A 25,065-nucleotide genomic window follows, 5' to 3' on the forward strand; every position below is an offset into this window, starting at 1 on the left:
CTGATTATTTTCTCTGTCCTCTTCAGCCTGCTGTTGAGGCTCATCCAGTAGCAAAAATTTTGTTTATTGTATTGGATATATTAGGCCAAAAGAAAAAGGATTCCTGTGGAATTGACATTTGTGTTGTTTCTTGGTCCCAAGAGCTCTAGCCAGCCTGGCTTCTTCTTTCTACCTTCCTGTTCTTCCTGTTATTTTTTAAAAAATAGATAATATCCTGAATTTTTAGTGGAAATGTCTAAAGAACAATACATCCTCTCCACATCCTCCCAGGAATGAAAGGGATCATGCATTTTATATTGGTTTAGACTGAAATCTGCAGGTGGGAGCCAGGGAAAGATTACTAATGATTGCTTTTAAATTTTTAAAAATTCTACTTTCCTTCCCTAAAGCCATACTTCTTTAATCCACATGCCTACCTCAATGTTGTCGGTAGATGCTGAGTTTGGACTCTTAGTAAGTAGACCCAGGAGCCAGGACAGGGTCACAACCATAATTATGGAGGGACCGAACCTAACACTGAAAACTTTAAACTTCTAGCCTTGGGGAAAGTTTTTAAGTATTTGATATACAATGATAACAATGAGATGATTTGTCCAAAACATAGGGTGGGTATGGGATGGAGCAATAAAGAGGTTCCTAGAAGGTACACCATACTGAAGCAGGATAAAACTCCAGAGTGCAGAGTACAAACAGAACAGAGACCAGTGAAGCAGGGTCATGCCCTGAAGCTCACCCCTGAGGGCTGCCTCCAGCTCACCTGCACCTGCTGCCAGGCAGGAGACTCTAGCAACCAGCAGGGAAGTGTCTCCAGTTAACTGAAGGAGTGTTTTCTGCCTGTCTACTAGGTTGACCAGCCTTCAGCATTAGGTAGAGCCCCTGAGATTTTTGCTCTCCAAAGCAGCATAGAGGCAAGCTTCCCACTTTGCAGGTTCCTTTTCCATCCTACTTATCCCCTTTAAGACCCACGGGACCAGACCTTACAGATTCTAGCAAAGAGTTCCTCAGGTGACTTTGCCAGGGAGAGAGAACATTAAAAACCAAACACAGACAGAGAGAGAAAGATTAGGTTCTTACCCAGGCAGCCTGAGCTTGTGCCAAGAGAGCAATCACCTCACATCTGAAGCAGAGAAAGGTGTGCCCAGGTGACCCACTGGTCACAGGGCGATTTCCAGGTACACTCCCCACACCTGATGCTGTTCAGGGGAAGCCAGGCAGCTTGTGAATTTTCTCAGTCAGAAAATCTGGCTCAGCAGGCAGGTTGCCATTCTTGCAGTCACCAGAGACAAAGCTTGGTGGATTAGGATCCTCAGCTCCACTGGGCAGTGACTGCTCAGTCCTGCAGGGAGTGGAAGAGCCACAGGCACAAGATGATCCCCAGGAGAAACTTCCCCAAAGCCTTCTGCATTGGTCTGATTCTGGTCACTGTCATGAACATCCTTATGGTATTTTATACCAAGGAGAGTTTACAAAACTTGATTCTGGGGAATCTACACAAGGAGTTTCATTTGCCCCCACCAGAGTGGAACGGGGCCATGATTAAGAGACTCTCTCAGCTGGAGATGGATTTGGAACATCTGAGTAAGTTCAGCATGCTAATTTGGAGGTGATAACGTGTGTGTGTGTGTGTGTATGTGTGTGTGTGCGCATGTGTGAGCATTCATGTGAGTGTGTGCTTAGGGACGCTTAGCAAAAAGGGTTGTGGAGGGAAAATGGGTGAAAAGCCACATTCTCATCTCCCAGTTGTCCTTTCAGGCCTCAGATGTTGAATTCTATGCCTCCTGATGGGATGCATTGAGAAATACGTGGATAGAAGTGAGTGAGAATTTAGAGCAGATGATTTGGGGAACAGGAGCAGGGGGTGTATGAAAGTGGGGTGTGTGTATACATTTGTGTATATGAATGATCACATCTGCATACATGCAGGCAGGGGGACTGAAGCTCAGAATAAGGAGCCCTGAGAAGTTCAGAAATCTAGGAATCTAGGCTCAGGAATCAGCCCTATCTTTAGGCCTATGTGGGACAGGGTTGTTAATGAGAGGTGGCAGTGTCTAGGGTAAAAGGGTCCCTTTTGCTGGGAGCTCCTGTCATGAGTGCACACAGGCCTTGTTAGAGGGCCTCAGGCTCTTGATATGACTGCTATGGCTGTGTGACTTTGAATCAGTGCTTTTCTCTCTCAGCCTCAGATTTCCGATCTGTAAATGGAGACAATGAAAGTGAAAATGATAATGATAGATAGCTGCCTGACTTCACAGGGTTAGGAAACCTGCGGAAAGTGATATATGCCCAGTGTTCACCTCTTCATTTAAAGTTCCGGGTAGGATTTCCACACATCCAGGGTTGGTTGCTAAGTCCAGGTATCCCCTTTGAATTGTATGCACCCACACATCTGACTTCAGGGAGAGAAGAAACAATTTTCCCTGCTCCCTAGGTAACAGAGATCAAGTGCTTGAACCCTTAAGGGAGGCGCTGATGTGTGAGCAGGGAGGTACTTGGTGCTGGAGCTGGGCAAGGTGTCTTTTTAAATGGGAAATGAATGTCGCCAAGGCTCAGGCAGAGGGATGGAAGGAAGAAAGACAGGAAGAGAAAAAGAAAGAGAGAGAAGAAATCAGGGAGAGTCAGAGAGAGGGAAGCGGGGCAAGACAGGAGAAAAGCGATGAGGACAGGAGAGAGGGAAAAAAAGTGGGAGAGAGAATGAGAGCTTATATGGGGACAAGAGGGAAAAAAGAGAAAGTGAGAAGTGGTGGAGGAGAGGAAAAGAAGAATGGGGGCAGGAAACACCCAGAGCACCCTCTGCACCCTGCTCAGGACACTCAGTGCATTTCGCTGTGAGCCAATTTTCTGGAAAGCAAGTCTCGTAGGGGTTGTTCTGTGACTGTCTTATTCAGCACTTGGTTCTATTCACACATGGAAATTACCTAGATGAATAAATGAACCAGTGAGCGTTAGAAAGAGAGAGGAAAGGACAGGTAGACAGGGATGAAGGGAAGAGTGAGACAGGGTAGAGCGTGGGTGAAATAGAGAAGACTATTGACTCAGAAGCTCTGGCTTCCCTGGCCGGGTGGGACAGCACAGCTTCACTAGAAGCCTGTGGCCCTAGACTGGTGACCCCAGAGCCGCTGCCACTCCTTGGCGGAGCACATAGATGACACCAGGACTCTTCCACCTGACTCCTGCTTCCTTCTACTCCTTTGTCCCCTGAACCTTAGCATGGCAGGAGTCTTTCCTCAGCAGGGACATGACCTGTGGTGAGGAGCCATCCAGAGCCACCTGCTTACTTTCCTTTACTTGTTTACAATGATGACTTCTTCCTTTCCTTCTCATCTTATTGATTCCACATTTTTTTTTCATTCTAAAAAAAAATGTCAGAGGTCACTCCCACCAGAGCTGAACCTGTCTTCTGGAATTGTTTCCAGATCACAAATGCTCTTCCTTCCCCATAGTTCATCCTGTAATGGAAAACCTGAACAATTGCCTATCATCCTGGTTGCTCACTGCCTTCAGGATTCCAGAAAGATTGAAGAAAACCATAAGTCAATAGGAACATTTGGGCAAATCTTATAGACTATATCAAGAGTAAAAGCAAACACATAATGATAATCATGTCCCTATTGGGAGAGGGACGAGTGACTCTAAACCAGTTTTTGGACACTCTCTTGGGGCTCTTAAAACTCCCGTCAGAGTAATGTCATTGGGTGTGTCTCCTTTGTGGCTTAAAAATTTTTATGTCAATCATTGGAATGGTTTAGTGGCACTGTATACATCTTGCTGGATTCTTTGCACTTCCTCAAATTGACTCTAGGGTGTCCAGGTCTAAACCAGTTCCCACTGACAGTCGTGAATGAAAGAAAAAAAATCAGGTGTCACTCCAAAGAGGAAAGTAGAGGAGTTTTGTATGAGGTAAGGAGAACCCAGTACCACCCTGTGACCCCTAAGTTCTTAACACAGAAAAGTATGAATAATAACACTATTCAATTGCAACACTTGAAAACATTTTGCTTTTATTTTCCACCTAAGCAAATATGTATGGTATTTACACAGCCCTTCTTTGGCAGACCTTACCATTTAGATCTCTTCCAAAGTTTGCTTCAATCATTCTCATTTTGTCTTGGGTACTTCAGTTGATTCTCCTTCTCCTTTTCTTTTTTCTAGGGTCAATCTTCGGCCAAATACTTTCTCCCCAGTTATAGGACTTCCCTGTTTTCCTTTAGAAGGGTTATATATGGATCTGAAATACAGCCCATATTCTGTCACCAAGCCGTGTTCTGTGGCATGGGATTGCATCCACCCATATTCATACAGTGGAACCATTCCTTCACCAACCTGGTGACCCTGGGCTGCAGTTATTCAGGAATAAAGGGAACTCCATTCTAATGTGCAGGAAGATGCTAGATGGGCTGAAGGTGATTCCCTCAGTTTGGTTGAAATTTAATGGGGGGCTTAGGGGAGGATTAGTGGAAACCAAGTGGGTCCTATGGCAGAGAGCCTTGATCACCAACCTGAGGTTTAATGCCTGGAGTATCATAATCACTAAGCACTGGAATTGTTACCTTTTCACTCTTTTTCTGCTGCATTTGTAGATTGAATTCAAGGTATGTGTGTTCAGACTCTCCAGAACAAATCTTATAGAATTGTTGTAAAGGGGAGATAAATAATGGATGGGAAAGAGCTTTGAAGTTTGTAGGCCATTTTTCAAACACAAAGCATCATTATTACTACTGGTATTGTGGATCCTGGAAAACCTCTTCTGTACAGAAGTGCTCTGCCTGGGTTTATCACTCTCTGTTCATTCTTTTGAGTTAAGGCTGTGTTTCTCAAATGAATAGGAACATTAGATCTACCTGCAGTCAGAAACTTCAGGGAAGTCCTGTGATTCTGTATTTTTAACAAGTCTTTGAAGACTTTCTTGTAGCCAACCAAACTGGACATTTCCAACCAAAAAGTTCTTGGTGAATCAAATAAGAAGTGAAGGGGTAGGTGGATGATGGTGGTGCTGGTTAGAATAGATTTGCTTTTGTCAGCCACTGATAGTGTAGTGTAATATGACTCAACTTTTCTCCATACCAAGGAATTGCTTCTTGATTTTGTTAAAATGCAAACTCTGGTAACTTCCCCTGCCCATATCCTCAGCCTAGCCCTGAGATTCTGATTTAGTAGATTTGGACACAGGCTTAGATCTCTACATTTTAAAAAACAAACACCGTTGATGATTCTGATGTAATTTCTTAGGCCTCATTCTGAGAGAACATTATCTGATTTTTATTTCTCAGATGGAGTTAGCTCCTTCAGTAGCCTTACATGTGAGGGACAGACACGTTTTGGTGGAGCTGAAGAGAGAGATGAACCTAGTGTGTGCTTTGCCAGAACAGCCTTGCATGGCTCTGACAAGTTTACTTCACCCATCACATTCTCTGGGACAAGAGCTTCTAAATTTTTAAATCTGGAGAGTGTGTTAGCTTGCTGTTACTGTAACAAATAATTAGTTTATAAAGAGAAAAGTTTCATTTTGGCTCACAGTTTTGGGGGTTTCAGTCCATGGTCAACTTGGCCCTGTTGCTTTGGGGCCTGTATTGAGACAACATATCCTGGTGGGGAGGGTGGAGAGCAAGGAACTACTCAACTCATGGCAGCTGGTAAGTGGAGAGGAGGGGGGGCAGTCAGGGTCTGTTCCCCTTAAGGGAAAAGCCTCATATGACTGGAAGATTCCAACTGGGCCTCACTTCTTAAAGGCTCCACCGCCTCCTAATAGTGTCACAGTTAAGGACCAAGCCTCTACACATGGGTTGTTTGGGTCATTTGGGATCCAAAATATAGCAAAGAGAAAACTGTTGTAAGGAAATTAGGATGGAAAGTAATGCCCAGGATAATCAGGATTAACTGAAATGTTTAATCTCCCCTCCCCCACCCCCTATCCTCTTCATCTGCAGAAATTAGCATGCAACTGGTTATGAAGCAACAAGAAAATATGAACAACATTCAAAAGAGGATGAAAGATGAAGTTCACCCTGTTGGAAAGGCAGTAGAAACCAAAGCCAGTAAGACAAAGAAGCAGAAGCGCAGACCCCCCAAGAAACTCTTCCCCAACTCACCACTCTTCAAGCAGTGGGGTAAGGGGCTTTCTCAAGCCCAGCAGAAAGAGGCTGAGGACCTGTTTCAGAAATTTGGTTACAACGCGTACCTCAGCAACCAGTTGCCTCACAATCGCACCATCACGGACACGCGAGATTCCAGGTGGGATGGACTAGAGTTGGTGGAAGGTTCTAGGGACCTCAGTCTAATTTGGGTCTGAGCTTTGGGAGCTATGGAAGTCCAGGGTTGAAAAGAGGTTTGGGGGAGTAAGGGATTGTTGGGGAAGGGGATAAGGAGAGTTCTTTTTAGTCCATTTAATTCATGGTGAATGTTGGAGATGAACAGAGGTATCAGAGAAACAGGATCTTGGAGAATTCTGATACAATGGGTCTAACCAATAATTTTACAGAGAGGACACCAAGGCAGAGCAAAGACTTGAGCACGTTACAGCAAAGTTAGCAGCTCTGGCATTTTCCTCTGATTCTCTGCTTGGATTCTTTGTTATTTAATATAATTTGTAGAGACTTCCCTTTCTTTCCCCTTCTGTTTCTTTTTCTCATCGATTTTTTCCTTTCTGCCTCGCCCGTCTTCCTTCATAATTTTTTTAAAGTAACAGCTTTGTCGAGATACGATTCACACACCATAGAATTCACCCATTTAAAGTATGCAACTTAATTGTTTTTAGTATGTTCAGAGTTGTGCAGCACCCCCACAATCAATATTAATTTTTTTCATCACTACAAAAAGAAGCCCCATATCCGTGTCAGCCACTTTCCGTGTCCCCAAACTTCTTCCTCCCTCCGGGAGCATTAATGCACTTTCTGTCTCTATGAATTTGCCTATTCTGGGTCTTTCTCGAGAATGGGATCATATAATATGGGGTCTTTTGTGACCCCATATTATATGGGGTCTTTTGTGACCCCATTTGTTTTTGAAAACTTATCATATTATTTTCAAGTGTTGTCCATATTTTAGCATGTATTGATGTTTCATTCCTTTTTATTGTTGAATGATGTTACTTTATCTGAATATACTGCATCTTATCTATTCATCAGTTGAAGGGCATTGTACTTGTTTCCACTTTTGAACTATTATGAAGAGTGCTGCTGTGAAAACTCATACAAGAGTTTGTATTGCCCAATGCCTTCATTTTTCTAGGGTGCAGTTTAGGAGCAGAATTGCTGGGTCATATGATAACCACATTTAACTGTCAGACTATTTTCTAAAGTGACTGCATAATTTTATATTCCATCCAGCTGTATGAGAGTCTTGATCTTTCTACATGATCACTCACATTTGTTATTATTTGTGTTTTTGTTTTTTTTGGTACCAGGGATTGAATTCAGGGGCACTTGACTACTGAGCCACATCCCCATTCCTATTTTGTATTTTATTTAGAGATGGGGGTCTCACTGAGTTGCTTAGCGCCTAACTTTTACTAAGGCTGGCTTTGAACTCACTATCCTTCTGAGTCAGTCTCCTGAGCTGCTGGGATTACAGGCATGTGCGACTGCATCCAGCATTATTTTTGTTTTTAATTAGTCATTCTGATGACTGTGAAGTAGTATCTCATTGTGATTTTGTTTTAAACTTCTTGGAGGCCTAATGATGATAGACATCTTTTCATGTGTTTATTTACCATTTGCATGTTTCCTTTGGAGAAATTCAGAGATGTCGCCTTTTCAAAGTTGGTTTATAAATCTTTTTATTATTGAATTGCAAGTGTTCTTTATATATTTCTCCTAGTGTGTGGATTATCTATTCACTTTGCCAGTGGTCTTCTTTGAGGCTCAAATATTTTGAATTTTGATGATATCCAATTTATCCATTTTCTCTTTGGTTGTTTTTACTTTTGTTGTTATATTTAAGAGACTATTGCTGAAGGCAAGGTCATGAAGATTTATATCTATGTTTTCTTCCAAGAGGTCTATAGTTTTGGGCTGTTTTATGTTCATTTTTCTACATGGCAATGTGTACATATGAAATGAAATCCAACTTTATTCTTTTGAATGTGGTTATTATCCAGTTGTCTCACCACCCTCTGTTAAAGAGAGAAGGTTTTCCATATTGCATTCTCTTGGTACTCTTGTTGAAATCATTTGGGCAGAATTATAAAGGTTTGTTTCTGGGTATCAATTCTGTTCCCCTGATGTTTAAGTTGACCCTTATGATAATGACACATTACTGTGGTAACTCTAGTTTTGTGGTAAGTTACAGAATGTAGTAAAGTGAATTTTCAACATTTCTTCATTTTTGAGATTGTTTTGTGTATTCTGATACCTGAATTTCTGTGAATTTTAGAATTCATCTGTTAATTTCTGCAGAGAAACCATCAGAATTTTGATATGGAGGGCCTTGAATCTGTAGATTAGTTTATAGAATATTTTAACCAATATTTCTGTTCATGAATATGAAAATGTTTCCATTTATTTAGGTCTTTTTAAATTTCTTCCAACAATGTTTTGAGTTTTCAAAATATAAGTTCTGCATTTCTTTTGTTAAACTTATTACTAATCTTTTTGATGTTATCAGCAGTGTAATTGTTTGCTTTTTAAATTATTAGAGCATTATATTGAGATGGGGCTGTAGCTCAGTGGTAGAGCGCTTGCTCAGCACATGGGGGCACTGAGTTCCATCCTCAGCACCACATAAAAATAAATGAACAAAATAAAGGCATTGTGTCCATCTACAACTAAAAAAACATTTAAAAAATGATTAGAGCATTATAGTTATACATATTATTTGGGTTCATTTTGACAAAATCATACATGAAGGAGTTTTATTTCAATCCCCATTCCCCATCTTTCCAATCCTCCTCCCTCCCCCTATTCTCCTTCCTCTACTCATTTTCCTTTCATTTCTTTATTTATTTTTGATTGGTACTTTCTACATATACATAAAGGGGAAATTCCCTTTGGTGCATTTATATAGGCATATAATACGATTTTGTTAAATTCATTCCATATTTCCTCCCCTTTCCCATCCTTCCTCCCTCCCTCTCATTCTCCATCTCCTACTCCACTGATCTTCCCTATGTATTTATGATATCCAATCCCTTCCCCCACTGCCTTCTTTCCCTAGCTTTGCTCTAACTTCCACATATGAGAGAAGAGTCTGGCTTATTTCACTTAGCATGATGTTCTTCATTTCTATCCATTTACCAGCAAATGCCATTATTTCGTTCTTCTTTAAAGCTGAGTAAAACTCCCTCATGTATATACATTTTCTTGATCCATTCATCTATTGAGGGGCATCTGGGTTGATTCCATAATTTGGCTACTGTGAATTGTGCTGCTGTAAACATTGAAAGTACAGTATCACTAGAGTATGCTGATTTTAGTTCTTTGGGATAAGTACAAAATGAGTGGAACAGCTGGGTTGTATGGTGGTTCCATTCCTAGTTTTCGAGAAATCTAATGGATTGTTTTCTGAATTTCATTTTCAGTTTGTTCATTGTAAGCCTATAGAAACACAATTGATTTTTGTACAACCTTACTGATCCAATTTTTCCTAATAGCTTTTTAGTGAGTTTTAAGGGCTTTCTATATATAAAAATTATGCCGTCTGCAGAAAATGATAGTTGTATGTTTTCCTTTCCCCACATGAAGTCTTTTATTTCATTTTCCTGTCTAATTGCCTGGCTGGAACTTCTATTGTGATGTTGAATATAATTAGTGAGAGGTGATTTTCTTATATTATTCCTCATTATAGGGGGGAAGAACACTTACCATTTCATAAAAAGCCGTGGGCTTTTTACACATCCCCTTCACCAGAAATTGTGCCTGGTTTGTTTAGTGTTTTCTCTCTCTTTTACCATAAAGGGATGCTAAATTTTGTCACATGTCTTTTATGTATCTATTAAGATGTCCATGTGGTTTTTGTCCACTGCCTATTGATATGGTATATTACATTACAATTTATTGATGTGATTTTAGGTTGTCAGACCAATTTCAAATTCTTGGCATTAAATCCATGTGGTCATGGTGTATAATTCTTTCTGTATATTGCTGGATTTGGTTTGCTCCTTTTTGTTTTTTGAGGTTTTTTTTTTTTTTTTTTGTGTGTGTGTGTGTGTGTGTATGTTTGTATTCATAAGAGATACTGGTTTTTAGTTTTCTTATGACACTTTCATCTGATTTTGGTTTCTGGATAAGACTGTTCTCATAGATTTGGAAGCTTTTCTTCCTGTTCTATGTTTTGGAGGAGTAAATTCATCTGGATCTGGTCCTTTTGTAGGTAGCAATTTTTTTTTTTTTTTTTTTTGGTGGTAGTGGAGATGGAACCCAGGGCCTCATGCATGCCAGGCAAGCACTTTCCCTGTAGTGAGTAGTATTTTTATTATTAATTTAAACTCTTTGCTTGATGTAGTTCTATGACAATTTCTAGTTCTTCCTGAGGCAGTTTTAATAATTTTTGTCTTCCAGAAAATTTTCCATTTCAGTTAAGTTACCTATTTTGTTGGCAGACAGTTGTTTAAAATATTCCTTTATAATCTTTTTCATTTCTATAAGGAGCATGATGAATTTTTATTACTATTTAAGTCAGTTGAGGATTATTTTTTTCTCATTCAGTCTTGCTAATGTGTTAAGATTTTTTTTGATCTCAAAAAATCAATTTTCATCTGCTTTTTCTGTTACTATATATATCCATTCTCTAATTTACGTATTTCTATTCTCATCTTTATTATTCTCCTTCCCTCTCCCTGCTCTGTATTTCAAAATAGAAAGGGCATTTCCTTGCTCTTTCTTTGATAGTTGGTTAAAATGGAAGGCTAGTTAATAGAAGAAAAAGTAGGTCCAAACCTTCATTATGTTGGCTTAGGACTAGGCTTCCTTAACAGGACTCCCAAAGCACAAGAAATCAAACCAGGAATCAACAAATGGGATAGATTCAAACTGAAAAGCTTTTTCTCAGCAAAGGAAATGATTAACAATGTGAAGAGAGAGCCTACAGAGTGGGAGAAAATCTTTGCCACATACACTTCAGATAGAGCACTAATCTCCAGAATTTATAAAGAACTCAAAAAACTCTACACCAAGAATACAAATAACCCAATCAACAAATGGGCTAAGGAAATGAATAGACACTTCACAGAAGAAGATCTACAAGCAATCAACAGATATATGAAAAAATGTTTAACATCTCTAGTAATAAGAGAAATGCAAATCAAAACCACCCTAAGATTCCATCTCACCCCAGTTAGAATGGCGGTTATCAAGAACACAAGCAACAATAGGTCTATAGATCACAGTAGTCTTGGAATTTTGGGAATTGACTTGGAATTTTTCTCTGAAGGAGATGGGAGCCATGGAAGAGTTCTGGGCAGAGGAGCAGCGTGATCAGACTTATTCAACAGAATCTGTCTGGCTTCTGAGTGCAGAATAGACTCTAGAAACAGGGATGGGTGGACAGAGAGCCCAGGCAGGAGGCAGAGATCATGCAACAATCCCAGAAATGATGGGATAGGCCAGAGTGGTCGTAGGGGGCAGATACAGTGGAAAGATGTTCAAAATTCTTCTCCCTGCCACATCTAACATCATCCTAAATACTCACTGTGGTCTAGGCACCATAGTTTCAGAATTAATATGGCATATTCAATATTTAAATTTCATGCCACAGACAAGAAGTGTGATTGAGTTCAAAGGAGAGATCTATGAGGATAGGGTGATCTTCCTGTGCCAGTTTTCCTCCCAGCAACAGGCGGAATGGAAATACTATTATCATTGTGCAAGTGAGGAAACAGACTTTGAGTTCTAGTCAGGGAATCAGACAGGAAAAAAGAAAGATGAAAATGGCCATTTGTCATAAAATTTACGAGCAAGGATAGAATGAAATTTCAACGAGTATTGAAGAGTGGGAAAATGTCGAGAAGAGGAAGTTAGCTAAGAGGAGACCAGAATGGGGGAGGGATTCTGATCAGGGTGTGGAAAGAGCAGGTGCAAAGGCCCAGAGGCAGAATATGCAAGCTAGGCTGGAAGCCCTGAGGGAAGGGTTTGGGTTTGACTCCAGTCAGCTCCCTCTATTCATCTATTTCACATGCAACTGGCCCTGGTTCCAGTTCAGCTGTTTTATTGTTTGGGGTAGAACGTGGAGCTATTCCTTAATTGCTCTATATTTAACTTTGTTTAAAAATCTATAATTTAAAAACTTTCAAAGCCTGGGCTGGTAATTCAGCATCTGTGGTTCATTTAAACTTTGGCCTTTGCCACTGAACCAGCTCACCAAGGTGACAACATGTGCCAGTCTTGATGGAAGTGTTTGTTAGAAGAACATCTGCTCCCTAAGAACTGACCTCGGTCCATTGCCAAACCCCAGAGCTAACCCTGGGCCCCTTGGTTTATTTTCCTGCAAAGGGAGGTTGGATGGAAGAACAGATGGGGTGTAGCAGAAAGGAGGTAAAGATTGGCATCCCGTATTAGGGATTGATTCATTTCTGGGGTATGTTATTTACAAGACACATCAGTTTCTTTCTCTGAGCTTCAGTTTCCTCATCTGTCTAATGGATTTGATTCTATTGGGAGTTCCAGATCTAGAAAATAGAACATCCTTATTTAGTGTTAGGGAAACTGTCAGTTGGTACAGGACATATGGAGTCATTTATAATAGCTATTACAATTTAACAGACATATTCTCTTCGATATAGCAGTTCTACCTCTAAGACTTTTCCTTCCAGATATATTTACACATAAGTATAGATTAGCATACATAAAGAATTCATATTAGCATTTTTTGTGATAGAAAAAGAGTGCAAGCAACCTAAATGTTCATCACTGGGGACTTGGTTATATAAATTAGGGGGCATCCTCACCATGGAATACTATACAACCCTGAAAAGAATGAGACAGATTTCTGTGTATGGAGAATGTAAGATGCTTAAAATATATTCTTACAGAAAAAAAGGAAAGTTAGATTATTAAATTGAGATCTCTCTTCTTTTTAATATAGCTCTACTGCAACTATATCCCATAAATTTTGGCATATTGTGAATTTGTTTCCAGTTATTTTAAGGCATCTTCTAATTTCCCTTCTGATTTCTTCTTTGGCCCATTAATCCTTTAAGAATGCATTTAATTTCCATTGTGATCAGAGAATCACATTTCGTGAGAGTTGGAGTCTTTTAAATTTACTGAGGACTGTTTTATGATGTGGCATATGGTCCTTTACTGAGAATCTTGTTTCTATGGGTTTGAGAGGAACGTGTATTTGCTCTTGTTGGGTGGATGTCAGTCAGGTCTATTTAATTTGTGATATTGCTTCAGTCTTCCATTTCCTTGTTGTCTTTGGTTTGTTTGTCCTTCCCACAGGTGCAAGGGGAGTATTGAAATCACCCACTCTCCTTGTTGAATTCTCTATCCCTTCAATTCTGTCAGTTTTCCTTTCGTGTGTCTTGAGATGCTGTTGTCAGCAGTACGTTTGTATTGTTCCATCTTATTTACGAGTTGATCGTTTTGTCACTATAGAACCCCGGTGTCACTAGCAGCGTTTTGTCTGATGTTAGTGTGCCCGTGCCAGCTCTCCTTGTGCTTGCTGTTTGTGAGCCGCATCATTTTCTACCCTTTCACTTCGGCCTCTTTGTATCTTTCCATCTAAGGTGTGTTTCCTGCAGACTGCATGCAGTCGGACTTTTTAAAAAGATAACTTGGGGGCTTCCACTTTTTACCTGGGTCACCTCATTCGCGTTTCATATTTTTATTGCTATGCCTGCCATTTTATTTTCATTTTCTTTTTTTTTTTTTGCCTTTTCCCTTCATTCCTCCTTTACTGCTTATCATTTTTCATTAAGCAAGCACTTTCTAATATCACAGTATGATCATTTCTGTGATCTCCTCTATTTTTAGTGATTTTCTTAGTGATTTCTGTGGGGCTTATCATTCTTAACTGATCAGAATTGTCTTAGATTTATACTTGATTTCACTGAGATGTAGAGAGGCTACTCCTATGTTGCTCTATCCCTCTTCCTCTTTTATTTTTGTGGTTCTTCTAACACATATTACATATGTGTATGGTACAGATCCCCAGATACAGTTATGATTATATGATTTCTATCTATTGAAAAAGGTGAAAAAAAGAAAGAAAATATGAATTACAGACTTTCTTGTATTTACCTTCTTTTTACTAAGTCTGATTCTTGACATTGGTTCCTTTGGATTCAGTTTAATATCTGTTGTATTTTCTTACTATGATATAGCTTTACTACCACCCACCTCCCTGGTGCTCTTATTGTCAAACACGTTATATTTCTGTGTGGTTTAGACCCAACAATACAATATATATATGTATATCCACACCGTGTTTTATACAATTTTAAATTACAATTAAAAGAAATTTGTCCAATTTCTTTTATAATTACATAATTACTTTTGCTGGTGTTTCTTTTGCTCTGTGTGCATGTGTATATATATGTGTGTATATGTGTGTGTGTGTATATTTGAATTACTATGCGGGGTCACTTGCTTTCAACTTAAAGAACTTAGTATTTCTTGCAGGTGGGTCTGCTGGCAACACACTATCTCAGCATTTGTTTATTTTCCAGGGTCTTTCTTTTGCCTTCATATTTGAAAACTAAAAGGTAAAACATGCTTGTTTACCACTTTTATTTGGTATTTTTAAAATGTCATCCCTCTGCCTTCTGGCCTCCGTTGATTTTTGTAAGCTGCCAACTGTCTTTATTGGGTTTCCCTGTATGTGTGTCATTTTTCTTTTGCTTCTTTCAAGATTTTCTGTTTCTCTTTGGTTTTCAGCAGTAGGATTATGATGTATCTTGGTGGGTATTTCTGCGTGTACTCTATCTACATGGATTTCATTGAGCTTCCTGAACATGTCTCAGAAGTTTTTGAGCATTAGCATTTCTCTGGGGGTTATGAAATCATAAGTTGTGACTTCTAAGTGCTAGAGTCTTATAGCTGGTTTGAGTAGATATCAAATAAACAACCAATTGTGAGCAATTTAAATGTTTCTTTCCCTTTATACTCCTAATCATTAGCACCAAACAATCCTCATTTGAGATTTGACCTTTAACTCATGCACGTGGCAGAGGCCCAAACCATGGTCTGACAGATGATGAATTGGTATTTTTCCACCATATCACCAGGAAGAGATTTCCTAGCATCCTGATTCTCTGAGTCAGAAGGCAAAGGTGAGTCTTAGAGGGAGTGTAGGGAAGCTACTTCTCCACTAAGGCTCCTTATTTCAAGATGGGCCTTGCCTGGGATCGATTACCTTACCTGGGATGTCCTACACCTAAGATATTTAGAGAAACCTTTCTGTCTTATTAGCTTGTGCAAAGATGGTTAAAAAAAAGGTTTCCTTTGCTCATGACAACTCTTAATGACTGGTAGTGATTACGAAGTGTTATTATCTTGAGAAGACTTCTGAGTCCATACGGTCAAGTGCATGAATACCATGATCTATTAGCAATGTCTGCCATGGTCAAGGAAGGAGGAGAAGGTATCACATGTGTTAGTTTTTACTCCTTGTGAGACAGGAGTCAAGTAGAACCTGACAAATTTTCTCCTGAATCCACTGCATAATTTTGGGCTCTAGGTATGAGAATGATATGCTAGGAGCTACTGGTGATTGAAGCTGCCTTATCCAAATTTAATCTTGGAGCATTCAGGTTCAATTTTATAGGGGTTAACTTATGAACCTGCTTGTCAGAAAGTATTACTGTGGTTTAAAAGTATGTATGGATGATGTATTCTATACCTGAATATCATCTGAGTTATACTGGATACTTATAAAGCAAGTGAATAGTCTTTTTTCCTGCTCTTCATTAAAAAATATGTAACTCAGGTGTATAAGAATTTTGGATTTAAAGCATCCTAGAAACCTGTATGTTTTGAGAACTACACTCCATTGACTCCACTACCACTCCATTGACTTCCTGTTTTTTTGGTAGGAAGGTACTGGGAATTCCATCAGAGGTACTTTACCATTGAGCTACATCTTTAGCACTTTTTATTTTTTATTTTAAGACAGGGTCTTAATAAGTTGCTTAGGGCCTTGTCAAGTTGCTGAGACAGACTTCAAACTTGCTGTCTTCCTGCCTCAGCCTCCCACGTTGCTGGGATTACAGTGTGTGCCACTATGCCTGGCTTCAGTGACTTTCTTTGAGAAAGAAATAACTTAATAAATGAGAGTTATCATTACATCTTGAATTTGGTATAGATGTTATGTGCCCTTTAGTCTAGCTTCCTGCCAAAAAGACATACCAAAGACATGATTATAGTTGCTAGGTTTCACCAGTTTTCTGAATAACTGTCTGATACCAGAAAGATATCACAGTTCTTATGTTGTGGTGTCCTCTTTACCTTCCAGAGATCAGAAAAGCTGCTGGAGAGAGTGTTGTGTGGAATTGGTCTGGGACTTTGTTGAGTTTGAGTAGATACTAATGCCAGCAAACTGTTGGGCATAGTCTACCAAAATGCTGTGGACAGGACCAGCTATATAACTTGTAGGGTCCAGAGCAAAATAAAAACGCAAAATCCTTTTGTTTAAAAAATAATTCAGAATTCTTCTGAATTCAGTGGCACATGCCTGTAATATAAGTTACTCAGGAGACTGAAGCAGAAGGATAAGTTTGAAGCTAGCCTCAGCAATCTAGCAAGGCCCTAAGCAGCTAAGTGAGACCCTGTCTTAAAATAAAAACAGTAAAATGACTGGGAATATAGCTTAGTGGTAAGGCATCCCTGGGTTCAATCCCTAGTACCAAAGCACATAAATAATAAAAATAAGAATTTCAAGATGGGGCTGGTAAAGCATTAAATTAAGTGAGGAGACCCTCTAAGTGGGGGTTCTGGGCGTGACTGTACAGGCTGCATTGTCTACAGAGCTGACTGTGCTGCCTCTGTAAGGGTGAAAGCCTGTTTGCCTGTGCACAAATCAGTTTATCTGTTTTATACCACAGTAGTTTGGGGTAAAGTCAAGATGTGCATTAAATTTATCTTTCTACGTCTAACACCTACAGCATACTTTATTTATTTCTGTGATTGTCCCCTCTTGTTGCTTGGTGGGGGACATGTGTGTTTTCACAGCCATGACTATATTGGGAGGAGTTGCTTCTCAGTTCCTCTAGATGTCCTTCAATCGACAAATTAAAAAAAAAAATATTTGTGGCTACACCATCTAATGTAGTATGGCTATTAAAATTTAAGTTGAAGAACGTAAAGTGAATTTTTAGATTTTTGTTTACATTAGTCAAATTAGAAGTTCTTACCCAGCCACACGAGGCTAGTGGCTGTCATAATGTGCAGCAGAGATGAAGAACATTGCTGTCACTGCACAGAATTCCATTGGAAAAGCACTGCTGTGATTCCAGGGAGGGGAGACCGAGCTCTTTGGAACCATAGGAGTCATGTTTTTTTGCCTTTCTTGATATAAAATGGGGAAGGGAAGAGGGGGTGTGGATAAGAGAAGTGTTGTGAAGTCTTTAGAATATTTCCAAGAAAAAATTCAAAGCAGATGCATGGGAGGCAGGGTGGAGAAAAGAAAATCTAAACGTTTGATGATGTAGTTATGTGAATTAGAGGGAGGAGAAGTGGAACAGAGTTTTAATCAGTCCTCAATTCGACATAATTACCTATTCTTCCTCTCAATTACATACATATTTATTATATAACCATTCTGTACCAGACATTAAGAACTGCCACTGAGCTTTGAAGAATTTAAAGTTCTCTGTCAGGTTCTTCTGCCTCTGCTTTAAGTATTGATGAGCCTCAGGCCTTAACACAGGCTCCTTCCTGCTTGTAGCTTAGGTGGTTTTATCCAATGGGGAATTCAGCCAACACCTACATGGTGATGCCTCCTAAATCCACACATCTCTAATTCAATCTGTCCTGCTGAGATCCTGGAACCGCATATGCACTACCTGCTGGAAAAATCCATGATGTGACTTAGGGTCACCCCACACTCAATGTAGCCAAACTTAAATGTGTCAGTTTCTTTTTCTGCTCTCATTGATCCTGGCTCGATAAAGGATCCTATTCAATAATTGCAGAAATATCAAAAATCACCAAAGTAGTAAGGATAGCAACTAACATTTATTGAACTTCTTTTATTACAAGCAATTTATGCACATGGCCACATTTGAACCTTATAATGATATTAAGATATGAGCATTATTATTCCTACTACTACCATTTTACAGGTAAGGAAAATGAGGTATAAAAGATCATGCCTGCAGAAAATGACAGGCTGACTTGGAGGAATGCCATATCCTTTCATTATTGTTATCATCTGGGAGCCTGGTAGAAACTCTGGATCTCAGACTCCACCCAGACCTGTAGAATCAGACTCTGCATTTAGCAATTTCCCCAGGTGGTGGGTGTGCCCTTTAGGGTTTGAGAAGGAAACTCTTTTCACTCCTTTCTTTCTCCAGGGCAGGTGAGATAATCACACTTTTCTGGCAGCCCCCTGTGGTTAATCACTTTCTGTGGTAGTCAGCGCTCTGTCACTAGGAACGGATACCTGAAAAATCAACTTACAAAGGTAAAAGGTTTATTTTGACTCACAGCTTTGCAGGTCCAGTCCATGGTTGGTTGATCCTGTTGCTTCTGGACGCGTGGTGAGGCAGCATGTCATGGTGGGAGCACATGCTCACGTCCTGGCTGGGAAGTGAAAGAAAGGGAGGGGAAGGGGTTATGGCCCCTCAATCTGCTTTGAGGCTTGTCCTCCAATGTTCTAAAGAACTATCATTTCTCACCTTGTAAAGAATCCGCCTTCCCACAGTGCCACAGGGATCAAGCCTTTAACACATGAGCCTTTGTGGGACATTTAAGATCCAAATTGCTGTACTCATGGTGGCAGAATGAACTTCTAAAAATGTTAATTCGATCATACCAATTCTTTGTTTAAATTCCATCAGAACCTCTAGGATAAAGTCCAATCTTGTTAGCCTTTATGGCCTGTTCCCTGCTGGTCTGTACAGTCCCACCTCTGGCCATGACTACTGAGCAGCACAGTTCTTCAAATGATGTGTGTGCTTTTGTGACCCCGTGCATTCATCTAGCTGCTGAAAATTCACTGACATCTCAGGGGCTGCAGCTAAATGCTGACAGACATCCAGGCTGCAAGGAGAGGTTTGGGTGGGCGCTGAAGTAAGCAGGGAGCATGTGCTGTGAGCATTTCCAACAACTCTGACTCTGGTCAGAGGAGGTGCTATCTTCTGAGAAAGAGGTTTCAGTGAGACAAATGTCTGCTTGTCAGAGACACCAGAAATCTGGATTTAAAACAAGAATATTGGCAGCTACTTTAAATAAAAGTGAAGATTGAGGCTTCCTTCCAGAATGGCAGAATGTTGAGCACAGCATTTTTCCTCCCTAGCAAAACAACCATTCGACTGGAGAAAATTATAAAAAGGAATCACTCAGTGTTTTCAGAATTTATCTTGAGGTTACACAGCAAATGCAGAAACATTCTTAAAGGAAAATCTACTAAGTGTCAATAAGATCAGTGGGAATCTGTGACATGTGAACCACCCCTGCCCCCCATATACTCCCTCTACACCACCCCCAGTTCTGGCTGATGAAAACTCTACTAAAATTTCTCTGCTCTGGGAAAGTATGGTCAAGAGAAAGAGGGTTCCTTATCCCTGCTGTTCCCAGCTCAGGACAGCAGTTTCACCCGGGGAAAGGCAGGTCAACCATATTTCACATCTGCCCTATTCTTGTGATGCAAGAGCTCTGTTCCTAGTCATCTGTGACTCTTAACCTCCACCTTGCCCTACTCCTTACTCCTAAGGTAGAATTTCAACTCTAGCTGCATCTGGCCAAGAATGCTGGGTTCTTCTTTCTCCTTCCCCAACTTGTTTGCACAGTGGAAGTTCCACACTAGAATGGAAAAGTGAAGAAATCCAGGGGCTGCTACCTCCACCCCCAAACTTCCCCTCCTCAGTGTCTTCCTGCAAGAAGGGTGTCACTCCAGGATAAGTGGGGTCCTGTCCCCACCCTCAGCTCCTGAGCACTGCTGCCAAATTCTTGCCCAGGAGGAAAGGCAAGGTGAAGACATCCATCCCTGTTTAAGGAATTGGCCTTATTCCTTATTCCAGAGCATGAAGAGTAATTCCATGCCTAGTGGCGTTGTCTGAAACAGTGGAATTCTTGGTGGAGAACATTTAAAAGGATGCTCATAACCCCCACAATATGAGCAGTAACCAGCAAAATGGGATAGCATGTAGAAACTTAACAGAGAGAACCATGGAAAGAGATAGCCAGGAGAGCTGTCCTGGGATCACACCCATCCCTGGGTGGTCGACAAGGTTGAGTGCAAGCACTGGGCGGAAACCACCCGAAACCACAGTAGGAGAAAGGAAATACTTTTAACCATTTCTCAACCTGTCTGCAGAGCCATCGACAAACAGCTGAAACTTCAAAAGCAGTAGGGCCTTAAGCCCAACCATAAACACTGTAACCCAGGGGCAGGTCCTAGGATGCCAGGCTTAAAAATAAAATAAAATCATGTGCTATGTAATGATGCTTGATCATTATTTCTTCAAAATATGTTTTTAAAATCTCCATCGTTTAGCTATTGTGAATTGAGCTGCTATAAACATCAATGTAACTGCATCATTGTAGTATGCTGACTTTGAGTCCTTTGGGTATAAACCAAGGAGAGGGATAGCTGGGTCAAATAGTGGTTCCATTCCAAGCTTTCTGAGGAATCTCCATATTGCTTTCCATGGTGGTTGCATTTTCCACCAGCAAGGTATGAGTGTGCCTTTTTTCCCCACATCCTGGCCAACATTTATTGTTGCCTACATTCTTGATGATTGCCATTCTGACTGGGGAAGACTCCTCAGTTTATACCCAAAGGACTTAAAATCAGCACACTACAGTGTCACGGTCATGTCAATGTTTGTAGTAACCTAATTCACAATAGCTAAACTATGGAACCAACCTAGGTGCTCTTCAACAGATAAGTGGATAAAAAAAAAATGTGGTACATATACACAATAGAATAGTACTCAGCCTTAAAGAATGAAATTATGGTATTTGCCAGTAAATGAATGGAGTTGGAGAATATCATACTAAGTGAAATAGGCCAATCCAAAAAAAAAAAAAAAAAAAAACAAAGGCTGAATGTTTTTTTCTCATATGTGGATGCTAATTCACAATAAGTGAGGTGGCACTAGGGAAGAACAGAGTTACTTTAGGTAGAGAGGAGTGATGGAAGGAGTGGGGATATGGGGATAGGAAAGATAGTAGGATGAAACAGACATTATTACCTACGTACATGTATGACTGCATGACCAATGTGATTCTATAACATGTACAATCAGAAAAGGGAGAAACTGTACCCCATTCATGTATGATATATCAAAGTGCATAAATGCATTTTACTGTCATGTATAACTAGTTAGAACAAGTAAAAAATTAAAAAAACAACATTTCCAACATATTTTAGAATGCTGGATGCTTTAATTCCACTCAGTAAAATCTATGCCCCCAAATATTTTAATTGTAATATGCAGAATTCTAGAGGAAAGGGAAGATGGGGGGAACAGCCTGGAAGCTCAGGTCACCTGAGTGTTCCTCTCCATACAAGGGACCTCTTATAGACCTTTCCATAAGCAACACAGTAAAGCCAAGAAAGCATTATCTGCTCACACATTTCATTCAGAAAGAACTTGAACACTATCAGGGTTAAGTTCCCATTTCGAATGCATAATCCTGATGTACAATTCCTCAAGATAACAATGATTCAGCAATTTCCTTTATTGTATGCATATAGGGTTTATTTTCAGTAAGGAAAAAAATGTTCAATAGGTACAAATTTACAGTTATACAAGATGAGTAAATTCTAGACATCTGTTGTACAATAGTACCTATAGTCCACAAGACAGCTTTATATACTTAAATATTTGTTAAGAGGATAGATTTCATGTTGTGTTCTTAGATACACATATAAAGCAAAGGAATACAAGTTCATTTTTGTGGTGGACATTTTTATTACCTTGATTTGATAATTGTATCATAGGTACACACATCTGTCCAAACCCATCAAATTTGTATGCATTAAATGTGTGATGTTTTCAATATATCAATCACACTTAAATAAAGCTATAAAAATAAGAGTAAACTAGTGCCTAGCATATGGTAGGCATTCCATAAACATAGTGTATAACTTAAAAGATGCATCAAGTACAATTCTCTGGAGGATTTGCCTCCTGTCGATAGTGAAGAAGTAGAGGGTTGTGTTAAAGGTGATGAAAGGTCTGAGAACACGGGGAAAGGGTGGTAACAATGACAGAAAGGAGGCTGCTGGCAAGGAAGATTATTTGGGCATGGGAGAGGAATGGGAATTCCTTGTGAGACTTGGGTATCCGAATAGAAATGTCTTCAGAAGATTGATAAAAAGCAAGAATTGGACCATCTCAAAATAAAAGATAAACAGGGCTGGGAACACAGTAAAGTGGTAGAGGTTCAATCCCCAGTACCACACACACACACTCACCATACACATACACACACACACACACACACACACACACACACATACACAAACAAAAAACAAAACAAAGTGAAATAAAAAAAACAAAAAAAAAGGAAAAAAGGAAATCCATTTTATCCATGTTGCAGAATAATTTTGGATAAATAAATATAAAAGCTCCTTGTTACTGTGGTAAATAGTTGTTTCCTTCTCTAATGTGTTTGGGGATTGATGGGTTGATGTAAAATCATATGTAGTAAAGAGGAAGGTGGAGTATCAATGTTTAATTAAATATAATATGGTTATAAAAACGGTCTCTTGTAGGTGTGTTCAGAAGACGTACCCTTCCCTACTCCCATCCCTCAGTGTCATCCTCATATTCATGGACGAATCTCTGTCCATTATACAACGGGCCATCACCAGTGTCATCAGCCGGACCCCACCTCAGTTGCTGAAGGAGATCATTTTGGTGGATGACTTCAGCTCCAATGGTGAGCAACTCGAGCAAGGAATAGTCATAAAAATTACCATTTGTCATCTGTACTTGTCTGGAAAGGGGTTGTTGCTTAAGAATTGGACACCTTAGGCTTCTCATGGAGGGAAAAGAAAAGGGAAATTTAATGAGGAGCTATTTGGGCTACCACATTTAGTTTTCACAAAGCCAAGAGAAGATCATTATCTCAATTGCACAGATGAGAACACTAAGACACAGACAGATCATGCAGTGTGCCCAAATTGCATAGCTAGTCAGTGTGGAGTTGGCGTCAGTCCCAGGACGGTGTGACTCCCAAGTCACCTGTGCCTTTTCCATGCATCATGAAGGAGACTTGACAGGGTGAGGTGGGTGGGGGTCTCAAAAAGAACCTCAGCACAAACAGAGAAACAACATGTATCCCATTTGTTTACAATAAAAAAAAAAAAAAAAAAAAAAAAAAAAAAACCTCAGACACCAGGAAGGGATTCAGAGCTATTTTATGAGGAAAAGATCAATCTCTCCTGGTACTGAAGCCTGAGGTAAAAGAGCTTTGGGTGCCGAAACTCTCCACAGTGGCAACAGTTCTTGCTCACAGGATGACTCTCCTGAGGTCTAGCCCACCCAAGGACGACGCAGGGGGAAGTGGCAGAGAGTGGACTTTGCTGAGTCCTTGATTCTAAATTCATAGTCCCAGCTCCTTCTTCCTGAGCACTATGTCCTTGTGTCCCTTAACCTCTCCATGCTCTGTTTTTTTTACATGGAAAACATGGATGTTGATAATAATAACATCATAAACTACAGTGAGAATTAAATAGGATAATCATTTATAACATTATTTGTTCCAAACACCTTACATGTGTTAACAGTTTCAATCATGATCATAACAATATGAGGAAGGAACCACTTTTTTTTTTTTTTTACCGTTTACATAGATGTAAAAAATTAAGGCACAGACTAACCAAGGAGCTTGTTCAATGTCATGTAGTTGGTGATAGAATTAAGTTTTGACCATAAACTTGAGTCTAGATCCTCCATACTAACTACTATTTTCACTGATATAATACATGGATTATGTCCAGTTAGCTCTAATTTTATTAATTTTGGGCACCAAATAAAATAAACTAGAAATAAGTTGTAAAGCCAGAAATTTGGGCTAGTGATAAAAATGGATTTTCTAACTATGTAGGCTGTGAGGTGGTGGTCCATCAGAGGCAGAATTTGGTTTTTCCCTGGGGATCTTTCAGTACAGGTGGGTTATCTTTGCTTCAAGGTTTCCCTAAGGAGAGAGTCACACACACAAAATGACAACTTAAACTTTCCGTTTTGGGTTTCCAGACACTGAAAAATATTTATTTTCTTCCATGACCTGCCTTCCTCTCTTGTCATTCCAATGTAACTAAATAAGAAATAAAAGGTACCTTTTCTAAAGCAAAATTCCACTGAAAATCAAAGAAAAGAGAATGACTAGTTTCACCCATTTTCAAATGTTAAACCTGATACCAAGTTGTTCACCTGACTTTCTAACAAGAAGTAGGAAATTCAGTTGTTTACCCATGACAATTGAAGACAGCTGAAATTCCTTGCAACCTGAGATGATTTTATCCAAGTCCTCTTACCTCTGGGATTCTGCTTCTTCATGGGGGCAAATGCAAGCACTGAGCTGGAAGAACACTAATAGTTTAAAAAATATATATATATATATATATAGTGGTTAGTACGAATATATATATATATATTTGGGGGGCGGTGGGGAAAGAACTCTACAATGGCTGTATACTTCCATGCTCCATGGGGAGTGGCTAAGACTTAACTCAAGACTTTTTCCTAGCCTGGTGTGGTGGCGCAAGCCTGTAATCCCACTGGCTCAGAAGGCTGAGGTAGGAGGATTACAAGTTCAAAGCCAGCCTCAGCAAAAGCAAGGTACTAAGTAACTCAGTGAGATCCTATCTCTAAATAAACTACAAAATAGGGCTGGGGATGTGGTTCAGTGGTCAAGTGTCCCTAAGTTCAATCCCTAGTACTCCCCGTCTGAGCCAAAAAGACTTTTTTCCTGTGAAACAATAAAATAGATAATACAAGATACCAACATAGGGCAGACA

General features: G+C 39.8%; 1 protein-coding gene across 1 annotated transcript in view; it reads left to right on the plus strand.

Moving 5' to 3' along the window:
• Positions 1-1,367: 1,367 nt before the first annotated feature.
• Positions 1,368-25,065, plus strand: part of Galnt8 (polypeptide N-acetylgalactosaminyltransferase 8) — a 50,352-nt gene continuing 26,654 nt past the window's right edge. Inside the window, exons 1-3 of the mRNA XM_047549689.1 lie at positions 1,368-1,578; positions 5,925-6,228; positions 22,816-22,982. Coding sequence (XP_047405645.1) covers positions 1,368-1,578; positions 5,925-6,228; positions 22,816-22,982 — 682 coding nt within the window. The remainder of the gene's footprint in view (positions 1,579-5,924; positions 6,229-22,815; positions 22,983-25,065) is intronic.

This window comes from Sciurus carolinensis, chromosome 4 (genome assembly GCF_902686445.1).
Source record: "Sciurus carolinensis chromosome 4, mSciCar1.2, whole genome shotgun sequence".
Taxonomy (NCBI): Eukaryota; Metazoa; Chordata; class Mammalia; order Rodentia; family Sciuridae; genus Sciurus; species Sciurus carolinensis.